Below are 26530 nucleotides of genomic sequence, written 5' to 3' on the forward strand. Positions count from 1 at the left end.
GTACATTTTCCAGGACTTACACCATGATGTACTGTAATGGCTTAGCAGTTTAGAGCTGATGGAAAGATGGCACAAGTAGACATCTCAACTCACCATTTGTGTTCATATTCACTAATTATTTTATCAATTAAGGACTAGTTATTAAACCCTTAACCCCTATTAACTAACCCCTATCCAAGTTGCAACACTGTACAACACATAAATTAAACAGAATGTGATAACTCAATCCTTTTCGACATATACTCAACTGAAAACAGTACAAAGACAATATAATGTTTCACCTCATCAGCTTCATAGATTGTTGTAAATTTTTGCTTATTCTGAATTTAATGCAGCAACACGTTTCAAACAAGTTGGGACAGGAGCAACTAAAGACTGGGAAAGATGTGGAACGCTCCAAAAACACCTGTTTGGAACATTCCACAGGTAAACAGGTTGATTGGCAACAGGTGATAGTATCATGATTGGGTATGAAAGGAGCATCCTGGAAAGGCTCAGTCGTTCACAAGCGAGGACGGAGCGAGGTTCAACACTTTGTTAAAACATGACTGTACAAAGGATTTTACTACATGCTCTCAGGAACACTTTGAGAAACACAGTTTGTAAATCATTGCGTTCTGTTTTTGAGCTAAAACTTCCATATGCACTGTTAGTAAAACAGCAAAATGGTAGCAGTTTTCAGTGTAAAAGCTCGAAAAATCCATTGTACTCTACCTGCTCAGCAACCCATGACAGACGGACACAGCTGGCAATTAACTAACTAACTTTAGCAACTAAAGAGACAGATATTTCTCTCAGGAGTTGGTGGGGACCAAAAATGGAGCCAAAAGAGTGAACATTGGACCTACATTTCCAAGGTGGACTAGAACTTGTCTCTGAATGAATGATAATGTTACTCCATAGCTGCTGGATCTGTAAATAATCAACTGCAGCAGGCAACTTTGTAAGGTGATTATATGTCAATGCTGTGTTTACAATTTGTTTCTGCTGCCATCAAGCAGCACACATCAAATGTAAGCCGCCTTAACTACATATTATGTATATTCTCTGCAGCCATTGGTTTCCATTTATTTCCATACATGAAAATCTATTATCAGACAGTAGCTGGAGTTATATAATTTATCCTACATTCATTTTGTTATATATCTCAGATATCACTGATTTCAGTTTGATTTTGACAAAACTTGCAACGTGATCTCACTGCTGCATTCCAGCATTCAGAGCCCTAATTGGCCCATTGGGGAACTACAATTACATGTCAAAACAAGGTGCCATATTTGTTACTGATTGGCCCCGACAGGGTCTTCATCATTCATAGGGGGATGAAGTGCTTATTGTTGCCTCGCTGAAACCTGTTTTGAAAGACAGCCCTCCCCAGGACTGTGAAGTCACTCTTTATTTGTTCTCTTACCCGTCAAAAATGCTCTCTTTTGAGCTTCTTGCAAAAGTGCTTTCATTTGGGATTTTAGTAGGTTGCACAAGACTCGAGTATGATTTTTTTCTTTGCTTCAAAATTTGCAGTTAAATACCCTGTTTTTCCTGACCGCTGCTGGGAGTTCTTACAGAGTCCGGTGGGGTTGTTAGATTTTATTTCATGGCCAACCTCAGGGACCTTTGATATTTATTCTGCTCCAGGGAGAGAAGACTGTTGCTGACTCTTGACCAGACAGACGAGAGTATAGGCACAAGGAGTACAGGCAGGTTATTGTAGTGAAAAGAAAACAAGGTGCTCAGCTGATGACTGTACTTTGGTCTTTGGCCAAATTCAGACTGAAAAAGAAAGGAGAATTCATGATGATTGTATGTCTTTCAGAAGTACGTCGTCTGGTAGTTTACAGCTTCTCTTTGCATCTTCACACCTTTTATTTGTGCATTATGTTAATTAATGTTAAACATAACTTAAAGCAGTAGTTTGACATTTTGGGAAAAACACTTTTTTTAAACAGAAGATCGATATTTGTCCAGTGAATATGAAGCAATAGCCAGCAGCCGGTTAGCTTAGCTTAGCAGAAAGACAGGAAATGGGGGGAAACAGCTAGCCTGGCTGTGTCCAGAGGTAACAAAATCCTCCTATTAGCACCTCTAAAGGTCACTAATTAACACATTACTTCTTGTTTGTTTGATTTGTACAAAAACTGTGTGAAAATGACAAGCTGCTGTTTTACGGGGAGTTGTGTTTGGGACTATTTCTTAGCCGGAAGCAGAAACTTCCTGAAGTCTCCGCTGGGTGTGAAGTGTACGTCAACCATGATTTGGCAGCGCTCACAGCCAAGCGCACAATCGCTGTAGTTTCTCGTGTAAAGCAGAAGAAAACAAACCCGAGGCATGAAAATATGCCTAGGGTGGCGTTTACATACATATAATGCTAGTAAAAATGTGAGGTGTTATGCTGTGTCTGTTGACAGATGGAGTGATTAAAATAGGAACGTATCTATTTGGTCAGCTGTGTTTCCCAAATTGTCAAGCTATTCCTTTAAATTGCTTCCTCTGTCTTTGCTGTTGTTCTGCAGAGTTCTGGGTCCAGCGTTGACTTTCAGACTTGGCCCCAACCCCAAGAACGTGACCACTGCAGATCTGGTTCAAGTTGCAGGTATGAGCGTTCTGTATTTTTCCCTGTATCACCTATCACACAATGATCCTGTTGACAGCCTTCATTGCGATTCATCTCATTTTCACTCGCCAGACCATTCTGTCACCGTCTGTGCTTCAGTAAATGAGAACACAGATTAGTCTCTCCAGATACAGTAGATAGACTGGTGTTCATCTTGTTCAGACAAACCCCTGTCCCAAAGAAGATTATCAACAGTGTGCAATGACAGATGACCATCAATTACTGAGATGATGAGTCTGGTGTGCACACGTCTCCTGTCTACACACACACACACACACACACGCTTATATACAGTGTACCAGATAGTTTATTTGGTCTTCTATTATGTCCAACAGCCTGACAGGTTGAAACAGGTTTGCACCAGCCAATCAGTTAGAGTGTATCCTCTTTTGTATGTGTGTGTGTGTGTGTGCACTTGTTTGATGTAGACTGATGGAGAGCTGTCACCCACAGAAAGGAGGGTTGACAGTATGCACTGTCTCCGCTCCCCCTGTTCATTGTCTGACTCCGATCTGCCCGCCGCTGGTGTCGGTGTGTGCGCGCGCACGATGCGTGTTGGATGTGTGTCGATGTCCTTGCTTTGGTCGGAAATGACTTTCAGAAGCACAGCAATACTCCCAACAGTCAATATCATCCAATATCACCCCACTGGAATCAACATGTTGGTGTTGTTATTGGCTGAAATGTGTTGCTGCTCCAGTTTTTCAGCGCGGCGACATTTTTTGGCACCAACTCGTTTCCTATTAGGGATGTGCTGGATGACGGCTGATGATACAGATTTACCGCAAGGAAGGTTGGGCCGGGGGTTGAGCTTTGGTTCAGTGGTTTCGTGTGTGATTTTTTTTGTACATGTGTGTGCTTGTTGGATTAACGTGTGTATCTGTATGTATCCCTCACTGTCGTCCCACTGTTGCAATGTTTGTTTAACAAAATGATTAAATGAGCAAATAGTGCAGGTGCTGTAGATTTACCTCTTCTGCAGGAGGTGTAATAATCATACTGTGTCATATCACCCAGTCTCTTTTCTCTTTCTTTTCCATCCCTTTTCTGCTTCTTCACCTCTTTTTTTGCTCCTCTCTTGTGTGACTGACTTTGATGAGGTGGCGTGTGGCGAGAGCTAATGACAGGCATGAGCACGGCTGAAATGTCAGACCAAATGTTAAGTCAACATGATCATCAGCCTGACCCATGTTGATGAATTATGAACACAGCCCACCTGAATAGTGATTTGTAAAAGGCGACAGAAGGAGCTTATTAAACTGCTTATGGTTCAGATACATTGCTGGTGTCGCTCAGTCCTGACTGTGTTTTCCCGCACTGAAATGTACTAAAAATTAAAAAATGGTGCTTGGAGATAGCAGAGTGGTTAAATCCTCTGTGTTTAGAGCTACATGTGTGGCTCCACTGACCTTAGACTAAATCTTGCACGGGCTTTATCTCCTGTGCCCCGCTCCTAACATTTCCCACCCTCTACGCTCACCACAGTGTGAAGTGAAGTGGAATTCCCACTGTCCTCCTGATATTAAAACACAATGCAACATGAATGCAAAAGCTCCCCTTTTAGTGTTTCAAAATCTTTTTCAAGCTATATTTCAACTCCAAATATGCATGCATGACAACACAATGTCAACACAATGTGGCAACGGCATAGTGATTTCCGAGTGGTTACCAGGTTGTGCAGCAACAGCATGGTTTAAGGAGTCTGAAAATCAAACTGACACCGACATGCGGTGGCCACCTGGGTAATCCTGGCTGACCATTGCCTTATGTGTGCCTGTGCATAAATGACACGGCCTCTTAATGAACTCATCAAAACCCCTCCTGTATTCTGTGCTCAACCTGCTGCTGAGAGCCTGCACAGCATGCTTTATAGCAGTCATTAAACTAGAAAACCAGAAAGTGTTGAATGCTGTGGAAAATTCAGCACACATATTCCTTTTTATAGCTTATCTGCCATTAAGTAAGTAGTAAGTACAGTTGCATGAAAAAGTTTGGGCACCTCTGCTCAAAATTTATGTTATTGCGAATAGTTAAGGGAGTGCAAGATGAACTGATTTCCCAAATGCATGAAGTTAAAGATGAAACATTCTCTTCAGCATTTTAAGCAAGGTTAGTCTATTGTTTTTGTTTTGTGGATTTTAGAGAAAATATGGAAAGGAGCACCATACAAAAGTTTGGTCACCCCAAATGATTTTAGCTCTCAGATAACTTTTACTGAGTTGTCAGACTTTAATCAGCTTATTAGGGCTGTGGCTTGATCACAATCATCATAAGGAAAGGCCAAGTGATGCAAATTTCAAAGCCTTATGAATAGTCTGACTCCTCAAACCTTGCCCCAACAATCAGCAGCCATGTGCTTCTCTAAACAGCTGCCTAGCGCACAAAATTAAAATAATTGATGCCCACAAAGCAGGGGAAGGCTTTAAGAGGACAGCAAAGTGTTTTCAGGTAGCTGTTTCCTCAGTTTGTAGTGTAATTAAGAAATGTCACTTAGCAGGAACAGTGGAGGTCAAGCTGAGGTCTGGAAGACCAAGAAAACTGGCCGTAGGATTGCTACAAAGGCTAATCAAACTCCCCTGTCTGACTGCAAAAGATCTTTATGATTTAGGAGACTCTGGAGTGGTGGTGCACTGTTTTACTGTGCAGCAACATCTGCACAAATATGACCTTCACACAAGAGTCATCAGACAAAAACCTTCCCTGTGTTCTTACCACAAAATTCAGTGTCAGAAGCTGCTTTGTCTAAGACCTTTGCTATAAAAGCTAACTTGGAAGTATTCCTGTTGTTCTGGGCCAAAGAAGAAGATTTTGGTTTTGAGATAATAAGCTGGAACAGGACCAGATGTGAAAGACTTATTGATTATAGAGGGCACACAAGGACGTACATAGCCAATGACATTTTTGAACAAGGAAGTGGTTTCACCGTCAAGTGGACTAGAGGAGGTTTTCTCATTTTCCAGGATTATTGGGCAGGAAGGGTACGGTGTGGGAGCGGGGGTGAGGATTTTTTTATATCTTTCTATAGTGACATAATATGTATAAGAGAGAAAATGAACAAATCCTTGCATTTAAGAAGCTGAAAGTGACACATGTTCAGATTTTTTACTCAATGTCTTAAACAGTTAATTGAGCACATTTTACTGTTGACTGATAAATGATTGTTTCAGCACTACGTAGGATGTTGTGTATTTACTGTCAGAGCTGCATATAGCTAAAGCTTATTAAACTATGAGAGGTTACATTTTCAAATGTCTCACTTTGATGACCAACAGCTCAAAACCCAAAGTGATGTAAGATAAAATTATATGAAACACAGAAAATCAGCAAATCCTCACATTGGAGAAGCTTGAAGCGGCAGATGTCCGGCATGTATGCTTAATAAATGTTTCAAAGATTAATCAGTTGTCAAAAATGCAGTGAATTAATGTTCATATTGGAAAACTGAATATGTACATTTAATGTAAATGGCTGTGGTTAGTTTTTGAATGTTGTACTGGTACATATATCGTTTGATGCAGCAATATGTTAAACCTTTTGTGCCGTTACCTTGACTGTACTCTGCAGTCTGAAGGAGGTTAATATGGCTCGGCTACATTCTGCTGTCCATCTATCTGCCCATCAGTTCTATTTGATGTGTTCAATAGACAAAGAGCAGACAAAGAGACTTGGTTGAAAGGCATGGACAGTATAGAGGAGATTTGATAACTCATTGAAAAGCATCTTTTGGGCAGCAGGTTCTTAGCGGCTGTGTGGTGAAAGGCCTGCTGGGAGGTCTGACTGTATTAGTGGAGGTAGAGGCTCTTGTGTTCTGCTCAACTGGAAAACCGCAGGACAAAGACCCGCACTGCCTAATCCCTGCTCGGCTGCAAAACAAAAGAGAAAGCTGCTGCTTTATCAAAACTACAAGGCATTCTGTGTGTCCGTGTTTGTGTGCGCGTGTGCGGATGTGTGCGTGTTTGTGTGTGTGATTTCTTTTTTTTTTTTGCAGCTGTGTTCATGCTGTGCCAAGAAAATGATTTATTCAATATTTGATGAAGTGGCAGCCAAGCTGTTAAAACCAGTGTTAAAATGTGTTGTTTAGAACTCTACTTTTTTGCCTCCTTGCTTCCTCTCAATCTCGATGTGATTTCTAAACATGTAAATCACCTTCAGTTGGAGGAAATTGGATCTGCCAGACTTGCTTTTGCTCACTGTAAAGCAACACTTTGTAGCTGATGACGGATTTGATCCACTCCTTGTTTCATCTTGCGTGTGCATGAGTAGGTGGATTTATGTGTGGGAAGAGTGTTTTTGCTTTATGAAGTGTCTACAATTATGTCCCAACATTATTTATTGAATTGATCATATAGATGTGTTTTGATTGATCATCCTCCAGATTTGTGAAATATTTGTGTCCTACCACTTGTAAGACAATTATATTTGATTTTGGAGCTTCCTAATGAATATTTTGGTTATTAAATTGGTCAGCAGGCTGTGAGAGTGTTATATGATGCCTGGTGTCTTGGCCACTGTCTACCAACTGTGGTCAAGGGTGGCCAGGCCAAACGCCATGGTGAGTGAGCGTATATGTGTGTGTTAAGAGAGGCTGGTAGGTGGTGGGTGGGAGCTGGGTGAGGACACTCCTATTGTCTTGGCTGTCACGGCTGGGCGACCCCGGAGGCCCTCGGAGGCCCCAAAGGCCCCAGAGGCCAGGCCACAGCAATGAGTCCGCGGGCCCCCAGGCCGTGAGAACCCCGGCCTTGGTCAATGAGCGCTGGGAGCCTGGGGACCCTGGGAGCAACTGGCAGGGCCATCTGGACCAGAGAGCAGAGACCCTGACACACGGCTGTCACCCGAGGGAGACACGCAGAGACGTTGACGTAGACAATGTCTGCCCCCATGTTTCTGCCGCTGCTTCTGTCTATCTGCCTCACACACACACACACACACGTTCACTCACATGTAAGTGACAGCAGAAAGGGAATCAGGGGAGAGTGGGAAGGAAAGTGTTGATGAGGAAATTCCTGTGTATTTTGGGGGGACCGACAGTAGTCAGGTTTCCATCTAAATGCCGTGCAAAGCTTCAGTGGACATTTAAGTCGCATGCTTCATCACGACTTATTAACCAAGCCTGTTTCCATTGCACATTGTTGCATTTTGTTTGTATCCATACATCAACTTTTCCAAGCGTAGAAACCTATTATTTTTATTTCCAATGTTTTCACTTGTGTTTTTTTTTACATTTATGTATTTATTTATTTTTATTATCGCAAATTGAATATTTGCGTGAAAGCAGATGCCGGGATAGCGCACTTAATGAGAAGTTTGCCTTAAAGCCAAGAGGAGAGACTTTTGGGGGCAGATGCGAGATGAACTCAGCCCACGCAATGTGCATTGTTTTGTTCTTAAAAAAATAAGAGAGCCAGTTTAATTATAACTGGGTTTCTTCTCTATCTTATTCCATTTGTCCCTGTCTGTCTGCCTGATGCTGTCTGCCTCCTCTCTCTTCGCTTTTGGGAAGGCCTGGTGCTCTCTGATCTGCTTGCAGGCGCAAACACACACACTCTCTCTCTCTCTCACACACACACACACACCCATGCAGACAACTCTAAAATGAAAACACGGTAGCTGTGGCTGCATAATGGTGCTAGCTACCATTTGAGTGGTGAGTGGTAGTCTTTTCCAGCTGAGCAGATTAGCATAGATCTCCCACGCAGACAGAGTTGACCTTCACTCTGGCAAACACTTGTCAAAATGCCAACGATAATTACCTGCTCTCTTCGCAAACAGCACAATGGTTTATCCACCTGCATCTCAGGCATGGAGGACGGATCCGTAGTGCTATAGCCGCCTGTTTTCGGACATAGGCTGTTTGTAAAGGTAATATAAGCCGCAGGGATTCCTATGTGACACAGGTGTGTGTGTGGTTTCTGCTTGATATTGTAATATTTACCATTCGGAAGTCAGCAAGCCGCCAGAGGCTAAAGAAATAAGTGTGAATTAAATTCTCTGAATGTTGCCACCACTTTCAATATGCTCATGTCCAGACACAGCGTTCATACAGCTGAAATGAAATTAGTTTTGTCAGCATGGGTTTGCACGATCAAGAAACATGTCAAGAAAACCTGTTTATTTTTTATTTTTTTAACACAACAGAGCTCTGCGGCATCTGTGTCGGATGCCTGATTGTCTGTGTGTTCATGCCTTAACATCTGTATCAATGAGCGTAGAGGTCAGAAAACAACCCGACAATCCCTCCCCCTCTCTCCCCCTCTCTCCCTGGGCTCTCTCCTCCTCATCACTGGCTGCCCTCTCTGGTTGAGTGCTTGAATGTGCTCAGTTCGGTGATCAAAGTCTTCCTCAGTCTCTTCTCCTCGTCGCCCCTGGCTCTGTGTATGTGCATGTGTGTGTGTGAGAGAAAGTGTGAGAAAGTGTGTGTGTCATCCAGCTACAAGCCCAGCTCTCAGTCGTCTAAACCGTCAGTCTCACTATCTTCTTTCAGTCTCAGTAGTACCCTGCCAGGCTCCCTTGCATCATCTTCCCATCTGCTAGAGGGCACACACACACACACACACACACATGCATGCATGCACACAAACATAAACCCAAGATGATGCTTATTTGATATGACACATCTCACTTTTCTGTCTTCCTTAACATTTATGCATTGTTGATCTCAGAAACTTCCGCTGTCTGTTGCAATAGGTAAACTACGATTTATTCACTCTGCACATGCATGCGTCTGTGTGTGTGTGTGTGTGTGCGTGTGTATGTGCGTGTGTGTGTTTCCTTGCTGCAGGATGCTAGATAACCAGAGTTGTATGAGTCACGGCAAACCGCGAAATATTTTGCTTTGTTTCGTTGGAGACTTTTCGTCTCTAGCAGGGTGTCAGTCATCTGTTTAATTCCAAGGTCACAATTTTTTTTTTTTTTTTTAAGCCATCTCTTCTTGTGCCTCCAGTAGAGAAAAAATCTCAAATTGTCAAAGACATTCTGGTGCTGGCTACCGGTCTCAGACGTTTAGTGTTTATCCTCGTCCCTGGCCCTGGGAGTGAGCTTTCATCAGCCACTGACTCTTTGTGCTCGTCTCACAGAAAAAGGTGTCGTGTGGAAACATTTGCTTTTGTGTTGAGGAGCCAAGAATGTTCCAAACGATGAATCGGGCTGTGTCTTACATTACCCTTTATCCTGTTTATCCTGCTTATCCTTTTCAGTTGTGCTCTTTCCCGCTCTTGCTCTTACTCCATGCTCTCCTGCACTCAGTTATTCCTCTCTCCTTTCCTTCAGTCTTATCCCTGCACCTCAGTGTAGGGTCAGGGCTGTGCTGCTCCTGTAAACATATTTACTGTGTCAACATTGCTGTTGTGAAGCAGCTGAAGACAGTAACAGGTGCCTGTCAACAGCCGGCCAGATCTCTAGTGCATTAAAGGATCTTTGCTGTAGACGAGGATTAGTGTCGCCTGGCATTGTTTGTTTGCTAATTCCATCTCCAAGGTATTTGTGGAAAATAGGCATGAATAATTGAAAGCGATTTCTAGTGGACGAAAGGAAGCTATCAGCGAATGGAGGGAGATTAATGAGTAGGGGTGAAACACAACGCAAATTGGAACAACGGAGCAACCTCCGAGACACCCAGAGAGACCCAGAGTTCGTAAACAAGAATTGAATATGCATTGTTTCATCGGAGGAAAAAAAAGCAATGAAATGAGAAAGACGTGGATTAAGAAAGGCATACAGCGATATGTTTAAATGTGAAGTGTGTCAAAGCATGATGCTGTGGTATTAAGGTACTTTCTCAGTTTCTCCATACTGAGCATTTCCAAATTGAATCAACATATTGTGTGTCCTAAATGTGCTTTGACAAAAATCCAACTTTCTTACAAGGTTATGAATACATTTGTTCTGGCGTCTAAACCCGTAAGTGGCACTTTGCATCTGTGAGTCTTTGTGCTTGTTCTTGACAAGCATGACAGATCTTGATTTTCCTTTCAACTTGTACGTTTTCAGCGGTGTGAAACCATCACAGTTCTGCAACATTATCAGTCCACATGCATATACAGATGCATGCTGGATAAGTGCTATTTTCTGTCCTCATAATAAGCACTTTTTGGCCATTTTGATAATTCTTTAAACCCAGGCCTTTAAATCCGAGATGTATTTTGCGGTTGCTTTTTGTTATTAGCCTGTTAGCCTTCCTTAGTCATTATAGAGGGTCCAATGAGAACCATCACTATGCAGCAACCTGATCTGCCTTAAATGCCACCTGCACATGCAGAATGCTATGATCTATAGTTACGTTATATACAATTTGATGATGAACACTGTGAGATTTTTCTATCCCTTTAATATTGCTGGTTGTAATGGACCATTGGTGGCAGTGTTGGAAATCAGTGATTGAGATATTGGATTTTTAGTGTCATCAGGAATTGCAGTTTCAGTCTGTTGGTCAGTCTAGGGTCAACCAGTTTGGTCCAGACTGAAACCAACCACCTGCTGGATAGACTGTCGTTTAAATATTGTCATGGTCCTCAGAGGCTGAATCCTAGTGAGGCAACCGCCTGACTTCCTTTCAAGCAAGGATGAGTTTGATAGTTGTGGTTTTTGAGTGTAATGTCTCTAGAAATACTGGATGGATTGCCACACACATGTTCTGCATGTGGTGAATTGTAAAAACTTTGGTGATTCTGCAAGGTTTAATTTAGCGCCACCCTCAGGTCAAAATTTCATTCCGTCCAATACTTTAGTTCGTGACCAAATATTTAACATCAGTCTACATTGTGTTTAGTAATACTTGGCCAATGCTAGCATGCTAACACACTAAATTACGATGGTGAACATGGCAAACATTACACCTGCTTTCATGTTAGCATTGTCATTGTGAGCATGTTAGCATTTAGCCTTAAGAACTGCTGTGGCAGTGCACCCTCACACAGCTACCAGCATGTCTTCTTCCATGATGGTTGCATCAATGTGATGAAGTATCTGGATTTTACAGGTATTCAGTTCAATGGATTTGTCAAAATTAGACCTGTTTTTTAAGCAATAAACCAGAAAATGAACACTATCACAGCAGGTTTCAGTATGGTAATACATAAAGTACCCGAATAGATTTAATCCATATTCTACGTATTCTACATGTGTCATACTTCTCCACTTAGACCTTGTTTCCTCTTGATATTACTTATTTTAAAGATAACACTTGAGGCAGGACTTTCTCTGAAGAATTGGAGTCACACTGAATGTACGTGTAAAACTAGTGAATATGCTACTTGTATATTTGTTTGGTACAAACGCTTCCAGTTTGCAGGGATTCGTCACTATGTGACTCCAAACTCTTGTAATTGATCATCTCTGGATTTGAGCCAGAGTGCTGATGACACGATTTTTATCTGACCAAGGATTTTACCATGATCTAATTTCCAGCTGAGCCGTGCAGGACGGCTGGCAACGACACATTTTCTCACACATGGTGGTGAACTTAATAACACAATGGCTCACTAGCTTCATGTTTTATGAACTGACAAAACGGCACATTTTGTCACAAAGTCGTAATGATGATTAGCTGTCTCTGAGACAGTCACACATCAGAGTTATTCTCTGTGCATCTAAACAAAATGTGCTGAAGTAAAATGACACATTCATTAATATTTTACCCAGAAAGACCAGGAAATTTAGATTATTTGCTTTGAAAAAAAACTTTCCAGAGCTCTGTGTCTATAAGCCACCTTTGGGATCTTTATGTTTTTATTCTTTGTCACTATAAACTGCAGGTGCTGAAGCCATGCGAGCTGTCTGACCACAGAGATTGGGAATACTTGTTCAATGTTGCGGGTTTAAGCACCATGTTGAGCAGAAAATCAAACCTCCTCTTCGGTTCTGCCACCACCAGTACTCTCTTATTCCCCTTTTGCTTCATCCCGACCCCCCACCCCTCTTCTTCCCCCCATCCCTTCATCTTCCATGCCTCTACCCACAGCGAATGCTACTCCAAGCGAGGGACCGTGTGCTGATGGCCCTCATGTCGAGAACAGCAGGTACTTGTGCATTGTGTTTGTTGAATGCACAGTGGTTTGTACACTTGATGGGTGCTACTTTATGAGGCAGCAGATACAAACAGCTATGTAAATGAGCTTCTTCCCATTTCCTGCTATGAGTCATAATTCAATAAAAGAAAAACTTTCTCATCATAACGTTCTGCAAATTCATAAAGGTCTTTGCCTCACAGAGAAGTTTAGTTGCAGGCTTTATGTTCCTGTTTGTCTGAGAGTGATGGCTTCTGAAAGAGAGCATCTGTTTCCTGAAACAAGACAAAGTAATGCAGATCTCTGGTTTAGTATCAGGAATTTTGATGCTTCATTTGACAAACATGATGACTGAATTTCAACACAAGATGATAGATTTTTTTAGTGCTCAACAATAGTCCAAATAACTTGTAAAGGTAAGGATATGTTCTTTTTGTGGCTGACATTTGAAGGGGCATTGCAGCTGCTATATTAACTATAAAATTTAACTTTCCGCAAACCAAAACTTCTCTCCCCGCTTTATCTCTCTCTAAAAATAAAAGTATTTTGCTTTGCACTTGCTGTGTAGGTGCACATTATTTCTTATTCTCAAAGGCTTCTGCTCGATCTACTGTGGCTCAGATTGTTCCTCATTTGTATATTGCTTTGGACAAAACTTTTTGCCAAATGACTGCAGAGAAAATATAAAACATTATAATGGTGTGCCACCTTTTCCCACTATAAAAATCTTAAAAGGAGGTTATCAGACTCTGCTCATTCCCAGGTCATCAAATACTGATGTTTTGTCACACCCCTCTGCGTCTCATACAGACACACAAGGTACCCTTCAGTGTCTGTACGAGACACTCTGGCCTTTCAACTAACGTCCAATATAAACCCATCTGCAGCAATATTAGACGATCTTTTCCTAAGCCTAACCAAGTAGTTTTGGTGCATAAACTTAACCAAACTGCAACCGTTTCACAATGTTAACCACATGTCAGAAAGGCTCGCTGGCAGAAGGGCTTTCTGAAAGCAAACTTCTCCCAGAAGAAGAGTTAGTTGAAAGCCCCATGTGCTCATCCAGATGCTAATGGGTACCTTGTGCATCTGCGTCAGATGCCGAGGGACAAAATGTGGTATTTGACATTTGTGTGGGAATTTGATCAGACTGAGGTAGCTGGTACTGATCATCGATCCTTAAGAACTCTGGAGATGGGTTCAAGTCATTTTGAGTGGCTGAACACAAACATTTTGTTTTCCAACTTGTCAAATTTTTATGATGGCATTACACTAGGGCTGCAACGAAGGATCATTGTCACAATCAGGTAATCTGCTGATTGTTTTCTCAATTAATCTATTAATTTCTTCTTAATTAGTGCACAGTGGCCATCAGAATGTCCTAAAGCTCAAGGTAATTTAATGGAATTGCTTGTTTAACTCTAGAACTAAAGATATTGGGCTTACTATCAGATAATGCAACGAAATGCAGCAAATCCTCACAAATGAGAAGCCAGAACGGGGGAATGCTTAAAAAAATGACTCAAAAGATGAATCCTTTATCCCAATTTCTTTATCTGTCGGGCATCTAATTGATTAATCCACTCGTTGTTTCGGCTCTACACTTTGCATGCATCACAACCCTATCTCACACTTCTCTAAACCAGCTGTAATACATTCAAAACTAAATCAAGAGTGACTAATACACAGTTGCGGAAACTCTGTATGTTGAGGTAAAGTATATATGCTGAAGAGCTGTATATTGTTTGGGTTGAATGTGGCTGTTAATGGACTAACAAAACTGCGTCAGAGAGGCAGGAAATGACACTTAACATGCTCGAAGCCACAAAGGGTTGTTACAGTACGAAACAGAGAGACGGCCATGCATTTGCTGCACGATGTAGCCTTTCCAGGTGTGTGTGTGTGTGTGTGTTAATGTTTCTACAATATATCACTGTCTGAGCTCATGAGCGTGTGTTTGTATGTGTGTTTTTAGTCTTAATGGTACATCCGCACTAAATTGGCCCCTGAATGCAGTGCTCTCTGTCAGTGGTTTTGTGAGCTACAAGTGTAGAGAAACAAAGAGAGCCAGGGAGCTTCAAAGCGAGTAGGTGACATTTCGGGCTTTCCATCTTCAAAGCACTGTTTGCTTTTGTAGTTCCTCTTTGAGAATAATTATATTTTTTTTTTTCTAAAGGATTACAGCTGTCTGAAAACATACTGTAGAATTTGAGGGCCATTTCCAAATGTTTGCACAATGAGCTGTCTGTTTTTTTTATGTCATTATTTTGGAACATATTTATTCTACTTTAATTTGGTATTATGTATAATTTAGCAGGACTTTTTCTGAAGCATATAGCACACTATATGACAGCCTTATTGGCAGCTATTGGCCGTGAATTGATCGTTGACCCAATAGAGCCACCCGGTAAGTGCCTCCAGATGGGGGAGACGTGAAATCCACCCGGTCCCCTCATTTTCATTCACCTCTCTTCCTCTTGTCTCTTTCTTCCATCCTCCTCATCCAAGTGCCTCTCTATAATTCATGTCCAGGTGCAGCACCAGCTTTCTTTGGCAAGGGGCTTGAAAGGAAAAAAAAAAGAAAAAAAAGACAGATGTTCAATTTTCACTTCCTTTGTGCATCTCTCTATATCTGTTTGTGTTGTTGTGGACCACTCTTGCCCCCTTTTACCTGTAATGCAGACTGTGGCGTCCCTGTAGTTCAGCATAAGCAGTAATTAGGGCGAGTCACAGCCGCGACTAACCGCTGCTTTCCTCTTCATGTGGATTTATGGTCTGCAGAAAGATGCGCTTGTTGTTGCCTTTGAGTTCGTGCACCACCTTAAACATGAAACAGCAACTCACTGAACTGACTGAAAAATAGAAAATAATCCCCAGTTCCGTCGCCTTTTTTCTCTTAATGTCGGTTATAACGAGCTGTAACAGCCATCATGAGAAGCATGAACGCCAGGATGTGCCCACGGCACAGCTGTATTTACATGCAGCTTCTGTGCATCTTGTCATACAAAACGCATGAACCCCCCGCTGACTGCAAAGCTGCTGGAGTGACTGAACTCTGCAGGTGGACATCTATATTGAAAAGTGACATGTACAGCGTAATGCACAGCTGCAGTCTGGAGAGAGCCGAGACTGAGATCTATAAAGCTTTTCATTGCTCTCTTCACCTTTATCAGATGAGACAGACTGTATGTCTGTTTCATAAATGTATTTTTCTTTGGTTCTAGCTGTTCAGTGAGTCTCTATACAGTATATAGGATTACAAGGATTAAACAATTAGATTTTTGAAATGCTAAATCAAACAGTCCACTGTCTAGCTTTCCAAAATACATAAGACATTGATACTGATACAAAAGATACTGCTTTAAAGTTTAACCCACCAAATGAACATGGATTAGCTATAGTTGAGTAAATTTGGAGGCGACAGTTCTCATATCTGCCAGTTAAACTCTCATGGTAACTAAGTTAAACTTCTCGAGACATGAATCAGAATCAGAATCAGAATCAGCTGCAGCAACCAAGTATGTGTGCACATACAAGGAATTTGACTCCGGCTTGAACGTGGCACTAAATGTACTTGCATAGGAAAAAAGGACTGAACAGTAAGTTAAGTAGTGCAAAAATATAAGATAAACAACAAACATATACAAAGAATAATGAGGCGATAAGCAATATATACAATGGAATTTACATTTATGTTCACTTTTAATTCTTAAGATTTTAAAGTTGCCCTCATTCAAATTATGACTTGATGTGTTACCGAGCATTCATTGATTCTTTATACAGCGGTTATATATGCACACGCGATTCACACAAGGAGTTAATAAACATGTTAACTGACAATTAAGTAATTAATTGTCTCTCTGGTGATTCTGCAAAACTCACACTGACGTTCAGTAATGTTAAGATGAGGCCTCGCCACACAAAGGGCACCCTACTTCCTGCAGTGGCACCAAGCGTCGAGCCGAAGTGTCCAGTATGCATGCAACGCCTACGGAAAAATAATTATGGCTCAGTAGGATCTTATGTAGGACTTTCCACCATGATCTCACTGCTTATGCTGCTTCTCCCATTGTACAAATGAGATGAGTGAACATGCCTGGAGGAGCTCACAGCACTTTTAAAAGGAAATCATTAGCAGTGGCTGCAATGTAGGTTTTCACACCTCTACAGAATTTGTTTGGGGGGGCAGGCACTAATACAGTGTTTACATTTTGAGGCAAATATTATGACAACTTTCATAGTGCTTAATGGATTCAGCATGTTATTTTCTTATGGTGAAGGCACGTTTTTAAAAGCGTTTTTTCTGTGTGAATGAAAAGAAGTTGCACAAATTTCCTCATCAGTCCATTGCTGCGTAACAGACCCTGCTTCATTTTCAGTGAATGTCCACAATTATTTGCTTTTGGCAGTAACATGCAGATATTATATCTGATTTTTTTATTTTTTTTACGTTATGAGCATTAAAACCTGCAATAATGGGTTCACCTCTTTGTAATTTCAAGAAACGGGGAATAATCATTGCTCTAATATTCAAATGATTCCTGTTGGGCACATTTCCTTCGTTCCCACAATAGGACTCTGGCTGTGAGTGTGTCTCCTTATGTACGTACTGTACTTGTGAGTGTGCGTGCGTGCGTGCGTGCGTGTGTGTGTGTGTGTGTGTGTGAAACAAGTACCACAGGGATGCATTTCAAAATAGGTCGTTGCTAATCCCCCTTAAAAATGAACATTCCCCCGCCATGCTCTCATCTGAAAGAGAAAGAAAGTGTAGAAGGCAGAAAGAAAGAAAAGACAATGAATTATGGATAAGTTTTAAGAGGGATATTGCTCCCTGGCCTCCTCACTGTTTTTCATTTCTTTCCTCCTCCCCTCCCTCCCCCTGTCTCTCTCTTTTTCTCTGTGTCCTCTGCCTCCTCTTAAATCGATACAGGCTGACTGTCATGGGTCAGTAGCCTGTATGCATCAGGCTGGACTGCAACAGAAGAGCGCTGTGTCTCCCAGGGCTCTCTGTAGAGGTGATAACTCGCTCCTATCTCAAACCTCTCTTTAAGGGACACCCGCTTTCAATTTAACTCCAATATCCACCTCAGATTGACTTGGGATGACACAAAGGAAAGGAAAATATATATATATATATAGTATATATATATATTATATATATATACTATATATATATATATATAGAAAGAAGAAAGTGAGCATTTCTAAATACCTGCAGATATATCCTTGCATAGATTGAAAGGATGAAAGTATGTCTGGCCTGAAGATATTGTAGAGTATTTTGTATTTCTTGTAAGTCTTTTACACAAAGATGCATTTTAACTGACCTTTTGCTAAACCCTGCCCCGCTTAGTTACTGTTGATACCGTAGGCTGGACATGCTAACATTGCCTTCCTATGTTAAAGCAGACAAACACACTGTTTAATCCAGGGGTGGGGAACATTTGACTTGTGGGCCGCATGCAGCCCGCGAGACTGTTTGATCCAGCCTGCGATGCAATTCATAAATACAAAAAGGAAACTCAGAGATACAAAAAAAAGCAATTACTTTTTGCCCTGTGATGAAAGAAAATAACATAAAAGTAGAATAACACGTCCTTTCGGGCGGTCCCTGAGCACAACACGCACATAGCGGTTATGCGTAACACATATATCATGAAAATAAAAGCAGAAGTGGAATGTTGCAATTTCCAAGAGAAATGTACAAACGATTATTTTTTTTGTTGAAGTAGTGGCGGTTTGCCTGAGTTACGGTTATTGTTAGTGATGACGAAAGGCTAATCTCAGGTGTCATTACATGAGCTTTCACAAGACCACATTCTGACAGAGACAGTGTTATGCAGGCAAGTTTTGTGCGGAGCGAGCTAATAGCTAAGAAGCTGAAACCTCATTCAGAAGAAGAATTTGTGAAGGAGTGCCTTGTTGCTGCCGCAGAGCTGCACCTGCTGGATGAACCAAAATTGTCCCAAAGTATCAGTTTGTTTCAAAGAATTAATGGAGATAAAGGGAAAACCTGTCGTGGAAGTGTTTGTGTGATCTGGCCGTCATGGTGGACATTACCAAGAACCTCTCAGAGCTGAACCTCGAGCTTCAGCAGCTTCTCAGCTCTCTGCTTTCAAATGTGAAATCATTTGAAGTGAAATTAAAGCTGTGGCAACTGGAAAGAGGAAACATTTTTCCTACTCTGCAAGAACCAATTCATTTAGCAAATTTAATAATCGATCTCCAACATCAGCTCGGTACAACAGCCTCCCTCTGCTCGAGGTCTATAAACTGCATGTATGTCCCATTTTGAGGAGACATGCACTGAAGTTTACATCTCTGTTTGGGACAACCTACAACTGTGAGCAGTTCTTTTCAGAACTGACTCTTGCAAAGACTTGCTGAAGTAGCATCATCATCACCACCATCTGACATCAGACCCCTCGCCAAAGAGAAGCAGCTCCAGCCATAACATTAGAGGTTACTGTGATCTATGTGCTCAATAATTTAGTACGGCCCTCATTTGAAATGGCCCTTGATAGGAGGTTCCCCACCCTTGGTTTAGTCTATTTTTTACACTTTTGCACTTGAGAGAGAATCAACTGAAGAATCCAACATCCAAACTTTAATTGATCTTGTGCTAAACCCAGTCCTAGTGATTGTTCATATGCCTGTCAAGCAGTTTGTTCTTGCACAGCTAGCGTTACATGATACACCTCACAATAATAACAGTGGCATTTAAAAAAAAAACTGATCCTAGGTTACAGACAGAGTTCGACAAAAGCAGACTTCTCATTCCTCACCAGCAGCCATTGATTTTGTCAGGCGTTTACCTGTTTCTAGCAGATTTTGTCAGCAATAGCATTTAGCAAGCTAAGCTAGTGTTGGTTGATCCGCCGCTTTCAGCTGACTTTAGTGAGCAAGTTTGACTGGGGTTGCTTGACACTGGCTAAATAGTGGAGAAATACTACAGGGTGGATGTGCTAGTGACCTGTGAACTGTACAAAATGTAATGAAACTGCTGTAGGTACTAAGCTAGTTAGCCAGACATGCTAACATTTGCTGCTTACATTAGCGCAAGCGAACCCACGAGAATCCATTCTTTATGCTTTTGTTCTTGTATTTTTGCAGCTGAAGAGGATTTAAAAAAGACTCCACCTCCCAAACTCTTCTCATATTCTTCATATATGTTCTTTATTGATCCCTTGCGCATGCAGAAAAAATCCTGAGCTCAACAAAAATATGAGCAATTCCGCTCTTATTTCAAATCACACTGCAGTTTGTGTGTATCGCAGCGGTGTGTGTGTGTCTCGCCACAGGCTTCCTCACACTCCAAGTCCAATTACCTGTGTTAAGGCCACATCTGAGACGGGGGATTACAGCATATTATTCTAGCACAAACAACAGTCTCTCTGCCCACCAACCTGCAGGCAGCCAGACACAGGCGACCAGGGAAGGTGTGAGAGGTGTTACATTAGCACCTGGATGTGCGAACAGCAGACTAGTGACCTTTTACCGGTGACTGATACACTACCTGGAAAACTTGTTCGCCTCCCGTAGCTTCCTCCTCTGTCCTCAACTCTTCTCGATAGCTTTCCGCCCCTGCCTCTCACTTTCTTTGCCCTTTTTTTCTTGTCTTTCTTTGTCACATGTTCTGTTTTTTTTTGTGCCTTAAATCGAGCTTTTATTTCATCCTTCATTTTCGCTGCTGTATCTATTGAAGCACTCTCCACAGAACCATAGCCTGTCTCAATTTTTCTCTCATTTTTTGACAGTTGATACTTTTACCAGAGGATGTTAGTCAAGATGTCGCCTCTTTCTCTTGACTTGTTGTCACCACTTGAAATTTCCTGTGAAAATGACTGTGATGCAAAATACTCTATTAAACCTCCTCAAGGCACCTCCTGTTCCCCAGAAAGGCCCTGAGAATATATCCCCCGCACAGAAACCGCTTTACTAGGAGCGATCTGTCACAATTCTCTCGCCATAATTTCATATCCTCCTATTTTATTTGTTGTATTATTGGATTTTTGTCTTGCCTTCTTCCTTGTAACTTGTACCAGTCAGCATGCCTGTACAAATCGTTGTGCCTGAACATCCGCGAGACACACAACTTCCTTCAAGTCACCTGCCAGGGGCTCTAATTAGACTGATAAGCAGTGCAACTGGAATCAGCTCTTCCTGGTAATCAGCCCCACGGAGCCCAGACAGACGGCTAAATGAGGAGGAGATGAGCCATGCAGCCCAACAGGTGTCCTTAAAAAGACAGGGAGGTGTGCTTATACAGTCTTGTCTTTCCCCTCTCTAACTACCCGAGAGTTCAATCCCAGGAGAGGTTGGAACATATAGAAAGATTCTGCAGTTATTCGGGAAATTAATGCTGAAAAATAACAGTATGTCTGCGCCTCTGTGCTGTATAGATTTAATCATCATGCTGTGACTCTGAGTCGCTGCCTCACTTTTAAAAGGAATTGTCTGAGAAACTGTGCAGCAAGATGATTGATTCAGAGTGGGGGGACGTATACAATAGCAAACACACGAGTCAAACTGTGTGTTTTGATTTTTGAATTGCATCCTGAGTACGTTTCTTGTTTTTCTCTTTCCAGTCGCAGCTGCTCTGCTTTAGACATATAATAATGATTATCACATTTTGTCCTGAAGCAAAGTAGTAATAAAAAAAAAGAGCCCCGTGACACATCAGGCAGGCTGAATACAAAATGATATCAGAACTAATAAAATCGCAGAAGGGAAATGTCATATTTGTCATTTTGACACCTGCTTGAGACTGTTGTGTTACACTTTCATTTTACACCCACCACTCCCAGCTGTACACAGGAAAGCAACACGGCGAGATTAACGCTGCGAACTGAGGAGCAGCCGGGGTGCTTCACAGAGACGGAGGGGGGACGGCAGATAGGACGGAGCTCTGGTTGCTTTATCCACTCTCTGAGGAAAGATGGCCACTGCACTAACATCTGTAGACGTGGTTAGAGGGATTGACTTAAAGGCCGCTGACAGCAAACATGTTCGCTTTGGCATTAACCTCCTCAGGCTGAAATACCTCAGTGAAAAAAAGAGCCTCGGACAATTAATCTGAATGCTCAGACAGTGCATTAGCTGGATCTTGGAGGCTGAAATTGGTTGAAAAGGGACAAAACAGAAGCAATCAGGTGTATTTTCACACGGTTTTGATGAACCTATACTTTGTCAGGACCACGTTATCAGCTCAGCACATTGGGAGTCTGATTTAGGATCCAGTTTGGGTTGCTGTTTTGAAAATGGTGGCACCTTTTATGTATCCGTTCAATTAGAGCGCAGGCCTTTATCTTGAAATAAGAGAGACAAATTAAACAAACATAGTTAATACTTTCAAATGGAGCTGCACGCGATTAGTCCTTTAATTGAATAAAATGAAGCATATGCTGGTCCTGGCTTTTCTCTCTATTAGGTGATAATAACCTGAATATATTTGGGTTTTGGACTGAAGATGTCGGCTTGGTGTTTGTGATGGCATTTATCACTTTTTTCTGCCATTTTATAAACAAAATGATGAATTTTATGCATCCAGATAATAATTAGCAGATTAATTGACAATACAAGCGATTGCAGCCCTAATGTCAAATCTCAACAGAGTGCATGTAAATGTAGATTTTAACTAATTTCTGATGATAACACATAATGATGGTTGATCAACAGTAAGCTGTTGTTGGACCTACACTTGATATCAAAAGTATTCCTGACAAAAAAGAACAATTGTTTTTGGGGCAGTTGCCTTTATTAAATAGGTCACAGAAGGGAAACAGACCAATATTGATCATGATCAACTAACACACGAGTCACTAACTATTCCTCAAGAAATGGCGCTCTGGTTAAAACAGTTAAACTGTAATAAACCAAAAGATTTTTCTGTTGTTATGTGTTTTGTACATACATAAAAATCTGTCATATAATCTTTTACACTGATTTCAAGGTGAATTAAATTTCTGGGCATTATATGTGCAACAATTTAAAGGTCCAGTGTGTAAGATCTGTTGGCAGAATATGGCAGAAATTGGAATATAATATTCATAAGCATGTTTTCATTAGTGTTTAATCACCTGAAAATAAGAAATGTTGTGTTGTTGTTACCTTAGAATGAGGCCATCATACCTACAGGGAGCATGTCCTCTTCCATAGTCTGCCATGTACCTGTTTCTACAGTCGCCCAGAATGGACAAACCAAACACTGGCACTAGAGAGGGCTTTAAATTCTCACCCAAGAGTTTGGGAATTTAAGGTGTCGTATGATATAAATGTAGGTTTGTGTTCGTGGTTCACAACTGAAAATGTCTTCCAAGCAGCTGTGAAGAAGTTTTCCATCGCTAGGTGGCAGTTTAATGTGTCATGGTGGGAATCGTCTGCGGGCATGAGCACAGATCTGTGTCCTTGGGCCAAACGTATGTTTGGGTAAACACACTGCATGTGCAGATGTTCTCTGTTATCTATAGATTGTTTGACGATAGATCCTGTTTTCAGAGCAAATCTACTCCGTCAGAGTCCGGCCTAACACCCCCACGCCTGCTTACTTCACCCCGTCTCTCATCCTCTCCCTCATATTCCTGACTTGAGTGATGGTGTTTGTGATTCCTAATGACAGTCGGAACAAATCTACGGTAATGAGGTCACGTTGGGTTCGTTTTTTTCCTTTCTCTGAAATCACCCTTCACAGCTCGGCGCAATCAACCTGTTCCTGAGACTCAGACTGGGTCCTGGATCTGAGCTCCAGTGAACCAGCGTGAAACAGATCAATCCCTTCCTCTGGAAGACCTCCCTGCAGCCAAAATGGACACCCTGTCCTTCTGAGCATGCCTGTTCTTTTTTTTTTTTTTCCAATATCCAAGACTTATTATCTTTTGACTCACTGGAGCTCATATCCTGGCCTCATGTTAATGCTGCCTGCTCTGTCTTCAAACTCTGCCTTATGACATCCTTAGCATATTTATTGATTTATTTGGGTCTTCTAGCGTGTGTATTTGCGGACCTCTTAGCAGTCTCATCTATGATAATGCATTTATATCTATAACAGAAGACATATGTGTGCATGCTTGCATGAGCGCTCACATCCACGTAATGATGTGTGTTTCTCCTGGCTTGAGCAGGATGTCTGCACCAACACATCATTACGATTCGTTCGAGCCATTAGCTTGTGGAGAGTGAATTGTGGATGAAAAGCACAACCGAGCGTATGCAGCCCTGTGTGTGTGTCTACGAATATGTACAGTGTGTGTACTTGTGGGTGTGCGGCGTGCCCTCCTGCGCGTCAGTGTGCATACTCAGTATGTGTGTGCTCAGTGATGTGGTTAGTAATGTGGAGACCTGCAGGAGACGGTCCGTGGAGAGAGCCTGCAGGATAATTGCTGCCACAGTGACAGGTAGGGCTGCCTCTGTCAGAGTTCCCTCAGCGGGGAGGCAGCCAAAGAGTGTGTGTGAGTGTGTGTGGCTCTGTGTGTCAGCTTCGCCATCTCTTCCTCCAATAAGCTTTCCCCCAGTAGGCTCCCTTCAGATGGTGGCAGACTTCCAGATGTTTTCATCTTGTATCACACACACACATCCAGGGAAATAAATGAAGCATCTTTTACAGAGAGCAGCGGTCTTAAATTGTTTTTACCTTGCCCCTTTTTACCTGAGGAAAGACCTCTGAGTAACGTTTTTCATCATGTTTTAACTCATTATTTTGTATCACACATTTGGTGCATTTCAGCTACAAAGCGCTGCGTACTGTAGTGGACTCTGGATGTGGATGCGTGAAGACTTTCCACTTGTTGACGTCTCCCTGAAGACTGCAGTAAATGTTTTTTCATGCAATGTCTTGCTGACAGCAAGGCTGCCAGCTTGTGTTATAGGAAAAGGTCATCCACAGACCCAGCAGCATGGCTCTGCAGCACGCTGGACTTCTGGTGACAGTGATTGTTTCAGATGTGCATTGTTTACCTCATCACTCACTGCAATCTTCAAACCTATCCGTTCTTTTTGAGCGATTGTCAGATGTGATTCATGTCGCATATGTCACACATCTGCAGATTGTCATCTCTGAGAGGGAGCGTAAACGATGTAAACGTGTCCCGGTGAGAATGCAGAGTGACATCCGTGGGGTTTCTCCCACATCTGGAGGTGCCTGCCATCCAAGTCATTTGCCGGTGCTGCTTCTGTTCCCCCAATCTCCTGCAGTCCGTGAAGAATTGGTGTCAGCACCTATCAAAGCCAAAATGCCTATTCTACACAGAGTGTCAGAGCAGCCACAATCTATTAATCAACCAGGCGGCAAAGAAACAGATATTATGTGTGTGTGTGTGTGTCTGCGGCTGTTGCGTGTGTGTGCTTGAGTTTGCGTGTCTGCACATGTGCAGCAAAGACTCATCCAGGTGTATTATTCAGCCATCTTTGAAAGGGGCCTCTAATAAGGGAGGATGCAATTATAAATGTGTCATGTGGGTTCTGTTTGAAAGAGGAAGGGGCCTGTAATGTGTTTGATACCAGGGGCAGGGTCTGCAGCGGACTCAGGGCGCATGCTGATTGCACGGCTACGGCCATTACAGGAGCGGAAACCAGGCAGCATCTCCTATCCTCTTGACATTGTCACAGGTTTTGGCATCTTAAAGGAAAACATTTTGCTCTTGCGAGGCGCAGTATTTTGCAGGAGAGTTCAGCGCGTTGAGTTAGAAATAGCGAAGGTTTTTGGTGTGTTGATTTAGGCTGAATAACAGCAGTTGGTTTGTTTGAGAGCTCTGTTGGCTTATCCACAGGCAGCGATCGATCAGGGTGAATAAACAGTGAGCCATCCAGGACCCCCTGCTGTTAACAGCATGGTCCTACCATGTGACAGACATGGTGGTATATGATTGGCACTGCTGACTGGACATTAGAGCCTAATGATGTCATCACTATCATCATGTCGGGTATACTGAAAGAGAGAAGATGGTTTGTTTTCTGTTCAGCTGAATTATTTATCTGATTTAACCATATTTACTGTTCAGGGATTAAACTTAGCTGTTATATTAAATAATATCTAGTTACGTTCAACTTCTAGATGATGATGATAAAGAGTGAATGTGTGTAGAGCTGTAGTGCTGTTGCAAGTTATATTAATGTTTTAGCTTCTCGGTGTGTGAATTTTCCTTCTTTTCTCTGTCCAAATTGATTTAGGGCTGCCACAAGCTGTTATTTTTATTATTTGAATTCATCAAATGATTGTTTTGGTTTATAAAGTGTCAGAAAATATATATAAAAATACCAATCACAATTTCCCAAGCTGATATATTCAAATTGCTTGTTTTATCTGAAAAACAGTCCAAAACCGAAAAGTTACTGAGTTTATCATTGAAGGAGAAAAAAAAAACACAGACAAATAATCACATCTGAGAGCCAGCGAGTCTTAATTAATCAATTATCAAAATTGTTGCCAGTTTATTTTCTGCTGATTGACCAATCAGTTAATCGACCAACCGTTTCAGCTCTAAGTTGAACACTCAATTTTCGACTGCTGGTCTTTTACTTTCATATATTTTAATATGTATATAAACTGAACAATTAATAAAATGATCAACCAAATAAAATATATCTATTCATAATAAGATTCATCAACAATCAACAACATCCTTTGATTTAGTATTTACTTTTGACTCGATGTTAATGAGTTAGTCATATCTTGATTGGATATTAGCACATAATGATGTTGTTGGATGGAGGCACTGAATGTTAAAGCGTCTTGTTTTTTTTACTTTTGCACTTTTTTATTGTCCTCTAGCTCGGCTCCACTTTGTCCCTCTGTTTCATTTGTAGGTTTTCTCAGAGGTGCGGGCCCTTTGATTTGGTGTCTTGGTTTATATAAGCCAGAATAACAACTGATGCACATGAACGAAAAGAGACAGAGGAGAGGAGGGTCTGTGGGATTTCCTGG

The 26530-nt window shown here is 41.7% G+C and overlaps 1 protein-coding gene across 1 annotated transcript in view; it reads left to right on the top strand.

Annotated features, from left to right (window-relative positions):
* Window positions 1-26530, top strand: part of ptprn2 (protein tyrosine phosphatase receptor type N2) — a 123445-nt gene that overhangs the window by 40732 nt on the left and 56183 nt on the right. Inside the window, exon 10 of the mRNA XM_041961624.1 lies at window positions 2511-2590. Within this exon, the coding sequence (XP_041817558.1) occupies window positions 2511-2590 (80 nt within the window). The remainder of the gene's footprint in view (window positions 1-2510; window positions 2591-26530) is intronic.

The sequence above is a fragment of the Chelmon rostratus genome, chromosome 20 (genome assembly GCF_017976325.1).
Source record: "Chelmon rostratus isolate fCheRos1 chromosome 20, fCheRos1.pri, whole genome shotgun sequence".
Taxonomy (NCBI): Eukaryota; Metazoa; Chordata; class Actinopteri; order Chaetodontiformes; family Chaetodontidae; genus Chelmon; species Chelmon rostratus.